This window comes from Rattus norvegicus, chromosome 20 (genome assembly GCF_036323735.1).
Source record: "Rattus norvegicus strain BN/NHsdMcwi chromosome 20, GRCr8, whole genome shotgun sequence".
Classification (NCBI taxonomy): domain Eukaryota; kingdom Metazoa; phylum Chordata; class Mammalia; order Rodentia; family Muridae; genus Rattus; species Rattus norvegicus.
Window position 1 is genome coordinate 49,048,850 of NC_086038.1, and position 12,339 is coordinate 49,061,188.

A 12,339-nucleotide genomic window follows, 5' to 3' on the forward strand; every position below is an offset into this window, starting at 1 on the left:
ATGGGTCCCAATTCTATCTGAAGCAATGTTATGTGGAGATATCTGGGGAAAAGAAGTTTGTTCTACTGTATTTTTATGATTTGTCTAAACAGGTTATCACTTTTACAGTCAAAACCATGTGTGTTAGACACAGGTTTCTTATCTTACCATCAACAGTGTTTTAAATCATTTATGCTGATAAAGGCACACACATAAGTATGTGGTGAGGTCCAAATCATAACTGAGAAAGCTAAACACCAGCTGTAAGCTGCACCTGCAGTGCACTCTGACACCAGCTGTTAGCTGCACCTGCAGTGTACTCTGACACCAGCTGTTAGCTGCACCTGCAGTGCACTCTGACACCAGCTGTAAGCTGCACCTGCAGAGCACTCTGACACCAGCTGTTAGCTGCACCTGCAGTGCACTCTGACACCAGCTGTTAGCTGCACCTGCAGTGCACTCTGACACCAGCTGTTAGCTGCACCTGCAGTGCACTCTGACACCAGCTGTAAGCTGCACCTGCAGTGCACTCTGACACCAGCTGTAAGCTGCACCTGCAGTGCACTCTGACACCAGCTGTAAGCTGCACCTGCGGCGCATTCTTACCATCCTCGGACAACTTTCACTAGTACCACTGGAGAAAGGCTCCAAGAACTGCAGTCCTGGATGTCCCCAAACACCTCGATGCACTCCTCAGAGACGTCGGGCTCACTGAATATCACGACCTGCAAGACAATGGAAGTGGCAGCATTTTGTCTCCCTTCACCAGACCGGGAGAGAATCTGGACTAGAAATTAGAATAACCTTACCTTGCCAGGCCGGGGATTGAGTTTATTGTGCATACTTCCTCTAAGAGTCTGCAATCAGAGGAACGGAAATGTGGTTAACAATTGCAGCATCACGGGGCGGTTGCCTTTTCTCCCCGAGATCCTTCAAATCAGAACATATTTACTCCACCGTTTACCAGCACTGAGGCAGTCTATCTTGCTCTAACTCAGGCATTGTCAGTGTTCTTTGTGAGTTTACACGATTACACTACAAGATTTTCCAAATGCACCTGTATTAAAGCTTCTACTCACTTTAACGTCTAGAGCATTTCCAACGATACTAGAAAATTTGGGGCCCAAAAGTCAGATCTGTGTTTTATATCGGTTCACGGACTAAGACCCAACCAGGAGACTGCATGTCAAGGAAAGAGCTAAGCTGGTTAGTGTGTTCATACACACACCCCATTGGATCTGTAAACACTGCGTTGCCCCAGTAACTTATCCATCATGTGACAAGCACCAGTCTAAAGGAAACTGTGCACACTGAGGCCGAGGGACACTTTCCCACACCTGCAGCTACAGGAGAGAATAGGTGAGAGTCACCAATCCAAGGATGCCTAGGCTACGGAGTGCATTCAGGACCAGACGAGGGAATTCAGTCAGATTCTTCATCTCAAAACAGAAAGGTAAAAAGAGGGTCAGGGATGTGGCACAACGGCAGAGCACTCACCTAGCGTGTGCAAGGCTGTGGGTTCAATCCCCAGAAAAGCAAGAGAAAAAAGAAGAAAAGGAGGTATAATACATTTCACAATACACACTGCACATAGCAGATTTTAAAGATTTATGTGTTGGATGTTTTGCCCACATGTATGGATGTGCACCAAGTATCCTTGTTAGTCAGAAGGCCCTGGTACTGGAGTTACAGACAGTTATAAGCTACCATGCCTTTGCTAGGTATTGAATCGGGTTCTCTGGAACAGCAACCAGTGCCCTAACCATTGAGCATCTCTCCAGCCCTGATAAAAATACCTTTTTACATGGCTTCAGAAGTAACCATTACCAGATCACCTGGGGAGACCCGTAAAACCCGAATGTGTAAGATAATAAAAATAATAATTATACCTGTAAAAACCACTACAAAAGATGGCTACTTACAGGCTGGCCTGTGTGCCTCTCCCAAGGCCTGCCCTTGGTCTCACCCCCTACAGCAGTGGACTAACGACTGCATTGGCCTGAACAAGACCCTCGTGTGGATTATGAGAAACCAAACAGCATGTGCTGAGCTGTATTGTGCAAATGTGACAAGTCAGTAAACTGAAGGACACGCCTAAAATTTAAAACAAAAGTGAAGAAATACATTAAATATAAACTACAAGGCCCAAGACCCAAAGAAAGACAGTTTGAAAATTAGCACAAAAGGCCTAGAAGTCAGTGAAACTCTTAATTTCTTCTTTTATGCCATCTGACTTGGTTTCAGAGATAAATATTTTTTTCCCGTTTTGTGTGTGTGTGTGTGTATGTGTGTTGTACATGTGTGTGCACGTGTGTGTATATGTATGTGTGCACGTGAGTGTGTGTATATGTGTGTGTGCATGTGTTTTTGTGTGTGTGGTGTGTGGTGTATGTGTGTATATGTATGTGTGCATGTGTGTGTGTGCACATGTGTGTATATGTGGTGTATGTGTGTGGGGTGTGTGTGGTATATGTATGTGGTGTGTGTGCACATGTGTGTGGTGTGTGTGCACATGTATGTGTGTGTGGTGTGTGTGTGTGGTGTGTGTGGTGTATGTATGTGGTGTGTGTGCACATGTGTGTGGTGTGTGCACATGTGTGTGTATGTGTGGTGTATGTGTGTGGGGTGTGTGTGGTATATGTATGTGGTGTGTGTGCACATGTGTGTGGTGTGTGTGTACATGTATGTGTGTGGTGTGTGTGTGTGGTGTATGTATGTGGTGTGTGTGCACATGTGTGTGGTGTGTGTGCACATGTGTGTGTGCACATGTGTGTCTGTACATGTGTGTGTGTGCGTGTGTGTGGTGTGTGTTACTTTTGTTATATAGCTGAAGCAGGTCTTGAACTTTCTCTCTACCTGCCTCAGCCTCCCGAGTGCCGTGATTGTGGTGTGCCTCACCACAACTAGCCAAGCACATGTTTTGAAGAAGCCTCCAAAATCACAGCATTTAATGGGAGTTCAGCAGAAACCACTTCCACACACTGCCACAGCAGCCTGGTGAAGAAGGGCGCCAGGTCTTTTCTGTGGTCATGTCTCCACTTGCCCGGCAGCTTTGCTCATGGCAAGATGAGTTGAGTTCACAGTCTCCTCAACTTAAACGGCAAGCTTGGAACCAGAAGGGCACAAACCCACATGCAAACAGTCCTGGGCTGGTGAGGGACCCAACAAGCAGTGTGCTTAATACAAGAGGTCCCGAGATCGGTCTCCATCCAAGAGGAAATTTCAAACACGTCTGAGAGGAAGAAACGGAAGCTGTATTTTGCAGCTCCCTCTATTACGCTGAGGGGAAGAGTCAATGCAAACTAAACTCTTCATGCTGCCAACCAGGGGAAAACAAATTCCCACTTGGGTGCTTTCCCCGCTGTACGTATGACGCCTATGGAGAGTAAGTGAAACCACAGAGCCCAAGAGGAAGAAGCAGGGGAGATCCTTTGGCTGGGTGGGGCCTTTGCAAGAAGAGGAAGCTGTTTCACACATCTTGAAAATTCTAAATATAGCCCTGGGTGAAGAACGTGGCTCTCCTAGGTTTTCTGAACTCTCAGAGAATCTTTCTTACACTTTTCACAGCACAATACTGGCATTCTCAAGTGCCTTGAAGCATAGAACATATTCCCCCTGCCTGACCACAAATGTCTGGGGGGGGGGGGGTTAAAGCCAGCCGTGGTGGTGCACACCTTTAACCAAAGCACAGAGACAGGTGGCTCTCTGTGGATTTGAGGCCAGCCTGCTGTACAGAACTAACTCTAGGACAGCCAGGGCTACACCAAGAAACCCTGTCTCAAAACGAAACGAAACGGAACAAAACAAAAGGCACACGGTGAACAAATAAAAAGTTATTGCACGCCCACAACCCCTGTACAATACAACCTGAGCCCCTCGCTGCCTCTAGGTTTAGAAACACCCCAGCTTCTAAGAGTTAGTACTCACCATAGAGTCTGATAATGACATTGCAGAAAAAGAAAGGCCTGGGTCATACCGGCTTGCTTTGAAAAGGCCCAGGAAGTCCGTGTCCACGCTCCCAACGTTCGGTAGGTTTGACTTGAGGACACTTTCCACGGCATCACTGTTCTTCAGTTTGGTTAAGTCGGAAAGGCTGTTTTCTGGTAAGGGTAGGCTGCCCCGAGAGCTCACACCTTCCTTGCTTTCTTCTTTTGGGGGGCACTTTTCCATGTGGCCGGGGCTTCTCAAACCCAGATGAGACGTACTTGAGGAGTTGAAATTGAAGACCTTTAAGGAGTCGTGGGGTGCAAGCTGTGACTGTTCTTTGTCTGAGCCACAGGGTAGGTCACCTTCCTTCCTGGGCTGTACCACTGATGACTGAGATACAGAGCTGTTCCGAGAAGTGCTAAACGATGTGCTCATCGTGTGGACGGACGTCACGGAGGGAGAGAAGACTTTGTCCTGCGGCAGAGAAGAAAGCATGCTTGAGAAAAGTGTGCTTTTCTCCAGCCGCGACCTCTTCACTCCGCCGCTGTTGATGTCCCTGTTCTCTTTGTCGTTTGCTTCTGAGGTCGTCTGAGGCTCACCCTTCCCATTACCGTTAGCGTGCAGGGACTTGAAGACGATGCTCTGCTCGGTGGACGCACGCTTCGCTCTCAGTTTGGATATGGGGTCATGGTTCTGCAGCAACTGCAAAGCTGGTGACACCTCAGGCTGGTTCTCCTTCTTCTTCCCCAAGCCAATGGTAAACACATTGGGATCAAACACCTTTTCCAAGCTGTCCTCGTGAATGGGAGGCATAGCGAAGTGAGGGGTCGGAGAGTTGGGGACCCTGGACTTCTTTTTTTTCTGGGGCACACAGACTGCACTGTCCATCTTTTTAATAATTTCGGTGAATTTTTCCATATCAGAAGAAGAATCCAAGACACTGTCGTCGCTACTAGCAGAAACGTTCAAAAGACCGGCGGGGGTAAGTGGGCTGGTCATACTCGGACCTGGCCTTTGAAGGCCTTCTGGGTGACTTCTGCTGCTGGGAGAGTGGGAGGGGCTGAACCCCACTGTCAGGGGTGTCCCAGTGCTCTCACTTTGAGCCTCGATGGGCAGATCCTTCTCGGGTTCTGGCTGTGCGATGTGTGGGCGAGACTGTGACACACGCTCTTCTGCGTGATGGGTGTCTTTGGGCGATGTGTCCGGTGTGTCCTCGTGCTGGGGACCACACGCGGTGACAGAAACCACTTCAGGCTCATTACTGTGACAGCTGGGCAGCTGCACCTCTCTAACTTCAGAGCTTTCTGCGATGACGTGAGAGCTCACATCCTGAGGGTTCTCCACAGGAAGCACAAAGGACCGGACCTGGACGAGGACTTTGGAGGGGCACTCCTTCCCCATCGTTTCTGGGCAGTGCTCTGGGGTTGAAGGAGGGCTGGCTTCTCTCCCTCCAGGTTTGGTGACTGGTGTTTTCTCAGCGTGAGGAGACACCGGCACAGCACATCCATCATGGTTTTCTGACACTTCTAGAGCAGTGTAGGGAACATTGCACATGGGAACTTGAACACAGCCATCTTGGGGAGCGTCCACAGGCATGGGTGCAGAAGGTGGGAGAGGAGACTCCCTAGATGACTCAGAGGCCGGCTGTGAGTCAGAAAATGTACCCTGTGGCTTTGGGGGAGACTCTCTGGCATCATGAAGGGCAGTGATGTTCTGTGCAGGATCATTTGTGTTGTTAAGGACAAGGACGGGGCTCTGGCTGTCAGCAGCCTCTGGGTGGCCCTCTCTGGGGAGCTCAGGGTCCTTCTCGGGAACCAGAGCAGGGGGCGCTGGCTGGGGAGGGCAGGCAGTGCCTGTTTGCACATCTAGCTTATCACTTTGATCAGGCTCAGGGCAGAGGACCTGATCCTTGGCAGGGGTGGCTGGGAGAATCTCTTCTCCGGCGATAGGGACATCAGTGTTTTTGCCTTCTGCAGATGGCCCCTTGGTCACCTGTCCATTCTGAAGGCTGGTTGACATAGCTTTCTTTTCGGGTTGCTCCATTTCTTTGGCCTTTTTGGCTAAGTTCAGCTTAGCCCTCCCGACAAACGTCTTATTGGAGGGAGGATTGTTCCTTGTGTTACGGACGTCGGGGTGTCTGGGGCTACTGCTAGCCCGCTTGTTTTCAAACAAGGAGATTTTGTTGGCTGTGTTACCCTTATGAACTGGCTGACTAAACGGATTGTGCTCATTTCCCAGACCGTCAGGATTCTTCGGGGTTTTCAAGTTTAGCTCCACATGTTTGGGTCTGGCTGGGCTGCAAGAACAAAGGCAATAGGGCAGTTAGCAGCCTGGTGTTAAGGGGAACATACAAACCAGCGACGGAAGACACCACAGAGTCCACACCCTCCTGGTGCACATTGGCTTCCCCGTGAAACTTCCTAAACAAATCAACAAACACTACGAGGTACTTTTAATGGGTGTCTTACCTGCATATGACAGGTGAGATTATAAATCTAAGAAACAGTTTACCAAGTATTAATAGGCATTCACAGGGTTTGGCTCTGAATTGGGAGACATTACAAGGTGTAAGGAACAAATTTAAATACTTAGTGCCTCCCCATATTTTAAATATGCAGGTTATTTCCCCAGACACTGATTATGTATTTTTATTTTACTGTAAAGTTTTGGTTGCCTTTAGTTTTTTTGGGACGAGTCATGTGGTTAGGGCTAGCCTTGAACTCACTGCTTGGCTGAAGATGGCCTTGAGTTCCTGACTCTACCTTCCAATTATTCTGATGTTTATGTGTTCACTATCTGAAATTTGTAAAGTATGTATGTGTATTTTTGTTTGTGTGTATGCATGATATGAGTATGTGTATGTGAGTGTATGTGTGTATATATGTGTGTACATATATGTGTATATGTATATACATGTATGTGTGCGTGTGTATGTACATGTATGTACATGTGTGTTTGTATGTACATGTGTGCACGTGTGTATGTTTGGACATATGTGTGTGTACGTGTGTATATGTATGTGTATGTATGTACGTGTATGTGTGTATATATGTGTGTGCATGTATGATGTATGTATGTGTGTATATGTGTGTATGTATGTGTGTGTGTATGTATGTATGTGTGTGTGTATGTATGTATGTGTGTGTGTATATATATGTACCCACACATGTGTAAAGTCAGAGGACAGCCATGCGTGTGTGTCAAGCTTCTACTTTGTTGAGACAGAGTCCCTCCATGTTCAGCACTGCATGCCCAGGCTGTCAGGTCTGGGAGCTGCCAGACTTTTCTTGGCTCCATCTCCACCTCACTACAGGAGTACTGGGCTGACAGACACACACTCCCATGACCACCTTTTACATGGGTCTCAGGTCTTCACCCTGTATCCACTGAGCTGTCTCTCTGAATATGGAGAGAGTTTTTAAATCATTCATAAACCTGCTGCTCATCAGAATTCTGCCTCATTCCCAACGGTTTCCTATGCATAAATATTTTACTAGGATGAAAACGGCTGTGCTCGTAGGGCTTTCTTGGCTGCTTGTTTTTTGCTAAGAAAAAAAGGATGAGTTAACATTAAAGCTTTCAGGGTCCTAAGACTGTATTCCTTGGAATTTTATACGAACATTAGTAAAAAGCAAATTGTTTTACCATATGGCTATAGCATAATTTGTTAACTGATTTTTAACCTGTGTAGGGCAGAGCCTCCCTACTCATTCGCATTTTGTAGGACTGATTACTTATTATGGGAACAATGCCTTTAATGTACACAGTATGCTCTTTCTCAGAAATAAAATGTGTTTCATTGGCATTTGCCTGCCCTGGCCCCAGTCCTGGCTCTCGCACCAATATCTGCATGAACTTTGCCAAAGTTTTTCACATACCTGGCCCATTGTTTTCTTTTGTACCTGTAACTTAAAAGGTAACACAAAACAAAATCCCTATAGAATTTAGAATTATTTTTTTTCATCCAAAACTTATGGTTAAGGGAATTTTTGGAAGTCCCCTTGAGGGGTTACACTTAGGGCTAATAGAGGCTTCCCAGGAACCAGGAGGTTCTCCAAGGGAGGGGGGCTCCCCAAGGGACAGGGAGGCTCCCCATGGCTGCTCACAGACAGAACCACTCCCACTTTTCTGTTTTATGAACCATTTTATATAAACACGCCTCAGGGCAGGCAGAGGAGCTCGTCCGTTTGTAGCTAAATGAATACCACTGTTTGCCAAGTGCTTGAGAAGTTATCTAATTCGGTTTACCCAAAGTGTAACTGGCATGTTTTCTTCTAAAAGGAGAAAGCTGAGGCCTAGAGGAGGGAGGTGACTCTCCTCAGGTCTCCTAGCTAGTGACAGGGCCTCTTGTCTCAGAAGCCACATTACACACTATACTGTGACAGACTGGCCTGGCCCGAAGGAGCCCCTCAGTTACTTCCCGTGTGTGTGTGTGTGTGTGTGTGTGTGTGTGTGTGTGTGTGTGTGTGTGTGTTTGTGTGTGGTGGGGGGATGGAGGTGGAGAGGCTGGGGGATAGGAGATGGGGGTTCAGAGAGCTATCAGGTCCATCAGAAACACAGGGCTTGCAAATGCTGTGTTAATTGATTACTGCTGTGTTAATTAATTAATGGGCAAAGGTGACAATCTGAGGAATATTAAAAAAAAAAAAAAAGGAAAAAAGAAAAGAAAAGCTGACCAGTCAGCACAGGAAGAGGACATCAAGTGCATCTTGGGATGTGGGAGGAGAATGTCCGGGTGAGCCCACAGCTCCCCGATGGGTAGCCCATCTGCTCATTAAGGATTTACACCAGATCAAAATATCTTTTACAACCAAACTCTCTACCATTAAGTTGTGTTACCAAGAGTCACTGCAATTAACCCAGTTGGGGCTGATTAAAAGGCAGGCTCCTGTAATGCGTGTTGTAATGCCGTCTTTATGCTGTGAGAGGGAGCGTAGGGAGCTACAGCTGACTGTAAAGGCAGAGCCTCCCCGCCTTAAACGCACCCCTTTACCAATTTCAGCATTTGGTAGAGGACATGAAGAAATTAGTTTTTGAACAGGTATTTAGGCAATACAATCTTTTTTTTTTTTAATTTAATTTCTTTCCCAAACCAGGCTCACATGTGGAATCCCATCAGTTGGGAGAGTAAAGCAGAGTAGTCTTGAGTTCCAGGCTAGCCCTGGCTACTCAGTGAGTTAGGAGCCACCCTGGGCTACAGGGTGAGACCATCAAAAAACCAACCAAACAAACAAACAAGCAAAAAATCCCCACCAAGTCACGGTCTGTTAATATCTTTGCCTAAAATCCAGCTATCACAGGACTAAAGGGTCTGAAAGCCTCTCTCAGATTGACATAGGCCGAAGAACTAGATAAAATTCTTAATTTTCCACTTCATTAGTTTTTCCAGTTCATTGCATGTAAGGCCTTGTACAAAAGAAATTTTAAAAAGATGGGTGGTGAGGAAAAAGATTAAAAAAAAAATCGGTAGTGAAAAAAAAAAGACACTTGGCTCAGTTCCGGTAGGATGCAGACCCAAAGAAGAGTTCCATTGTAAGATCCCGTCCTGAACTTGTTTATGATGAACCCTTAACAGTGAAACATTTCTGGTTTTTCCACTGGTGCTTTCCAATTGGACGACAGGTGGAGTGTCCAGCCCCGATGTAGTTGAGCAGCGTTTCTCCTACCTAGGCTTAGCAGGTTTCTGTGTTCCTTCACACTCGTCTTCCACAAATAATGGGCATCATTCACTCGGGAAAATTTCCTGACGCTACCGTTACAGAATAAATAGCTGATTATGTCAAAGGTCTCCAGGCTGCCAGCTGCTGAGGCAGTTTAACGTTATTCATTAAGCACGTTTTCCTCCTGGCTTCCAGACAGACCTGTTTCGAACCTGACTTCTTTTAAAGACATCAAGTAGAATGAAATCATTCAGTTCAAAGAGAATAAGGCTGCACACGACGAGCCTTTTTGATCAGTGCGTGATCAAAGTAGGAAAAATTTGAGAGCTCAATGATTTTCACCTGCTGGGAAGAGTCACGGTTAGTTTGAGCTCAATTCTACAGAGAGCTCTCCCCAGCTGTCTTCCTAGCCGCACAAATCTGTTACCATCAAACCACAAGCCCAGGCTCCTCCAGGAAACCGGTGACTGCTTGTCCTGTACTCCCAGAACCTTTCTTTACAATGGCAAGATCCACTTGGCCCTTTTAATTTGATTCCTGTGCTCCTTCCTTACAGCCACAAGGGGGACTTAAACGTTGAGGGCAACGGGGTGCATCACAGGTGTGGGTCACCTACCCCACAGCACACAGAACAAAGGGCACTCAATAAATACTTGCGAAATTGCTAAACTTGCAAGCGAGTGGTTATGGTCTGTTGTTTCGGGTCCTTTCACTTAGGAAATTTTCAGTAATAACACCGATCATCTCAATAAGAGAAAAGTCACTCCCAGCCCAGAAATAAAAGAACTCCCTAGATCATGGAAAGGGGTTATTAGAAATGTCCTTTAAGCTTGCTTTAGGACAGCAATATACTAAAATTCCATGATTAAGTTCTCTTAAAGTTTCCCCTGTCAATGCCACTGGGTCACTCTCAAAATCCTGCTGGCTCCCTGGGACTACCCTGAAATGCCCCTGTATGCTTTGGATAAAGAATATAATTAGCTCTGTCAAGCCATTAAGTCTTATCTCCGCTGTTTACGTAAACACAGCGCCCCGGAGGGATATATCCTATTTTTGCATTCATTTAACTTAGGTCTTAGCAGGAAATAGCGGCGGAGGCTGCCAAATGAGCCTTAGCTCTACAAACAGCTCTTTTTCTCTTTGAAGTTTTCAACAGGGGAAAAAAATACAGGTTACAGACCAACCATACAACCCTAGGCAGCCCCCAGCCCAGACTCACTCCTCCTCCGCTACTTACAGGGTCACTTTGGTGGTCACAGTCGACCTGCCCACGCCGAACTGGTTCCTGGGCTTCAGGCCGTCGGCGTCGGACGCTCCTGTTCCCCTGCTCGACTCTCGACTGCGACCGGCGTCGGCCCGGCTATCCCCGAAGTGGTGGGGCAGCGGCCCCCTCTTGTGCTCAGGCTTGATCTCAGGCAGCAGCGAGCTGCTTTTGACCGTGAGCTCGCGCGGGACGACGCGGCCCGCCTCCTCCCCGCCGTCCGCCGCGGCGGGCGCCCTCTTGGGTGGGGACTCCTTGGCGGGTGCGCGCGAGCCGCTGCCGGGCGAGCTGGGCACCGCCTCGGGGACGCGGCTGCGACCCTTCCGCTTGGTGGGCGACTGGGGCTTGGCGCGGTCCGGCTCCGCTCGCGGTTGCCCTCTGGGGCAGGCGCTGGGCTTCGGCTCCGGGCTGGCGACCGAGGCTGAGCCTCCGTCGGGAACCGCTTGAACCGATTTCACTTTCCTTTCCGCCGTGCAGTTCTCAGCCGCGGCGTCTGGCGCCACCTCGTCGTCGAACACCGCGTCGTCCTTGGCCGCACTCTCGGGCGCCACGGCGTCCGCGCCCGGGGAGTCGGTGGATTTCTGCGACTTCCTCCGCCGACCGGACCGGCGGCCGCTTGACCTCTTTTCCATGTCGTCCGAATCCTCGCAGCAATCGTCTGTCCCCGGAGCAATCGAGGCGGGCTCGGCCACCTGAGCCACCTCAGTCTTGCTCAAGTAGATGTCCAACTTTAGCACTTTGGTGGGATGCGCGCGGTCGGCCGGCCCGGCTGTGCCGCTGGTCTCTGCGCCCTGGGCGGGAGGCTCTCCAGGCGGAACCGCGTCCCCGGGGTCCCCCAGAGAGCCCGCTTCGGAACCCACGCCGGGGGCTCCGTCGGGGGCCTCTCCTACTCCTCCCACGAGGTGCTCCTCGGGCGGCGACCCTGACACACCCCTCGCTGCCTCCCGTTGGAGGCCAGCGCCAGGCAACGCGTCCTCCCCCGGACTGCGGGCGGGCGTCTCTGCGCTCTCCTGCCCGGAGCGATTCCCTGGTGAGGAATGCAACAGCTCCTTGGCAGCGGTGGTGGCATCTGGGAAAGTCTCTCCCTCTGCCTGCAGAGGTTCTAATTGGGCTGAATCATTGCAGAGGCACTGCTGCACAACCCCTACCTTGATGCTGGAACAAGGTGACGGTCCGGCGTCGCAGGGGGTTGCCTGGACACTGCTCTCAGCGGACTGGCCCTCAGCCTCCTGCCTGGAGCCCGCCTCGCCAGCTTCGCCAGCCTCGCCCGCGTCGGTTGGCTTTAGTTGGTTGCCCTGAGCCTTACTTTTCTCACTCTCTGTTTCTGGGACTTTAGCAGAGGCCGATTTGCTATTTGAGTTGGTGGGACTCTCTAATCCGTTCCTGGTGTTCCTCCTCCTTCCAGCCGTAAAAAGAGTGCCGAGTTTCCCCAACACCGGCTTCCTTCTGGTGTCTTCTGGCGGTTGGGCTCTGGACTGGAGAGTGAAAAGAGACGGGGAGAGAAAAACTTGA

The 12,339-nt window shown here is 49.1% G+C and overlaps 1 protein-coding gene across 2 annotated transcripts in view; it reads right to left on the reverse strand.

Moving 5' to 3' along the window:
- Crybg1 (crystallin beta-gamma domain containing 1) overlaps window positions 1-12,339 on the reverse strand; it is a 196,368-nt gene that overhangs the window by 41,177 nt on the left and 142,852 nt on the right. For both annotated transcript variants that reach the window (XM_063279640.1, XM_039099292.2), the window contains 4 exons: window positions 10,804-12,302; window positions 3,907-6,202; window positions 789-836; window positions 586-704 (listed from right to left, as the gene is read on the reverse strand). In XM_063279640.1, the coding sequence (XP_063135710.1) occupies window positions 586-704; window positions 789-836; window positions 3,907-6,202; window positions 10,804-12,302 (3,962 nt within the window). The remainder of the gene's footprint in view (window positions 1-585; window positions 705-788; window positions 837-3,906; window positions 6,203-10,803; window positions 12,303-12,339) is intronic.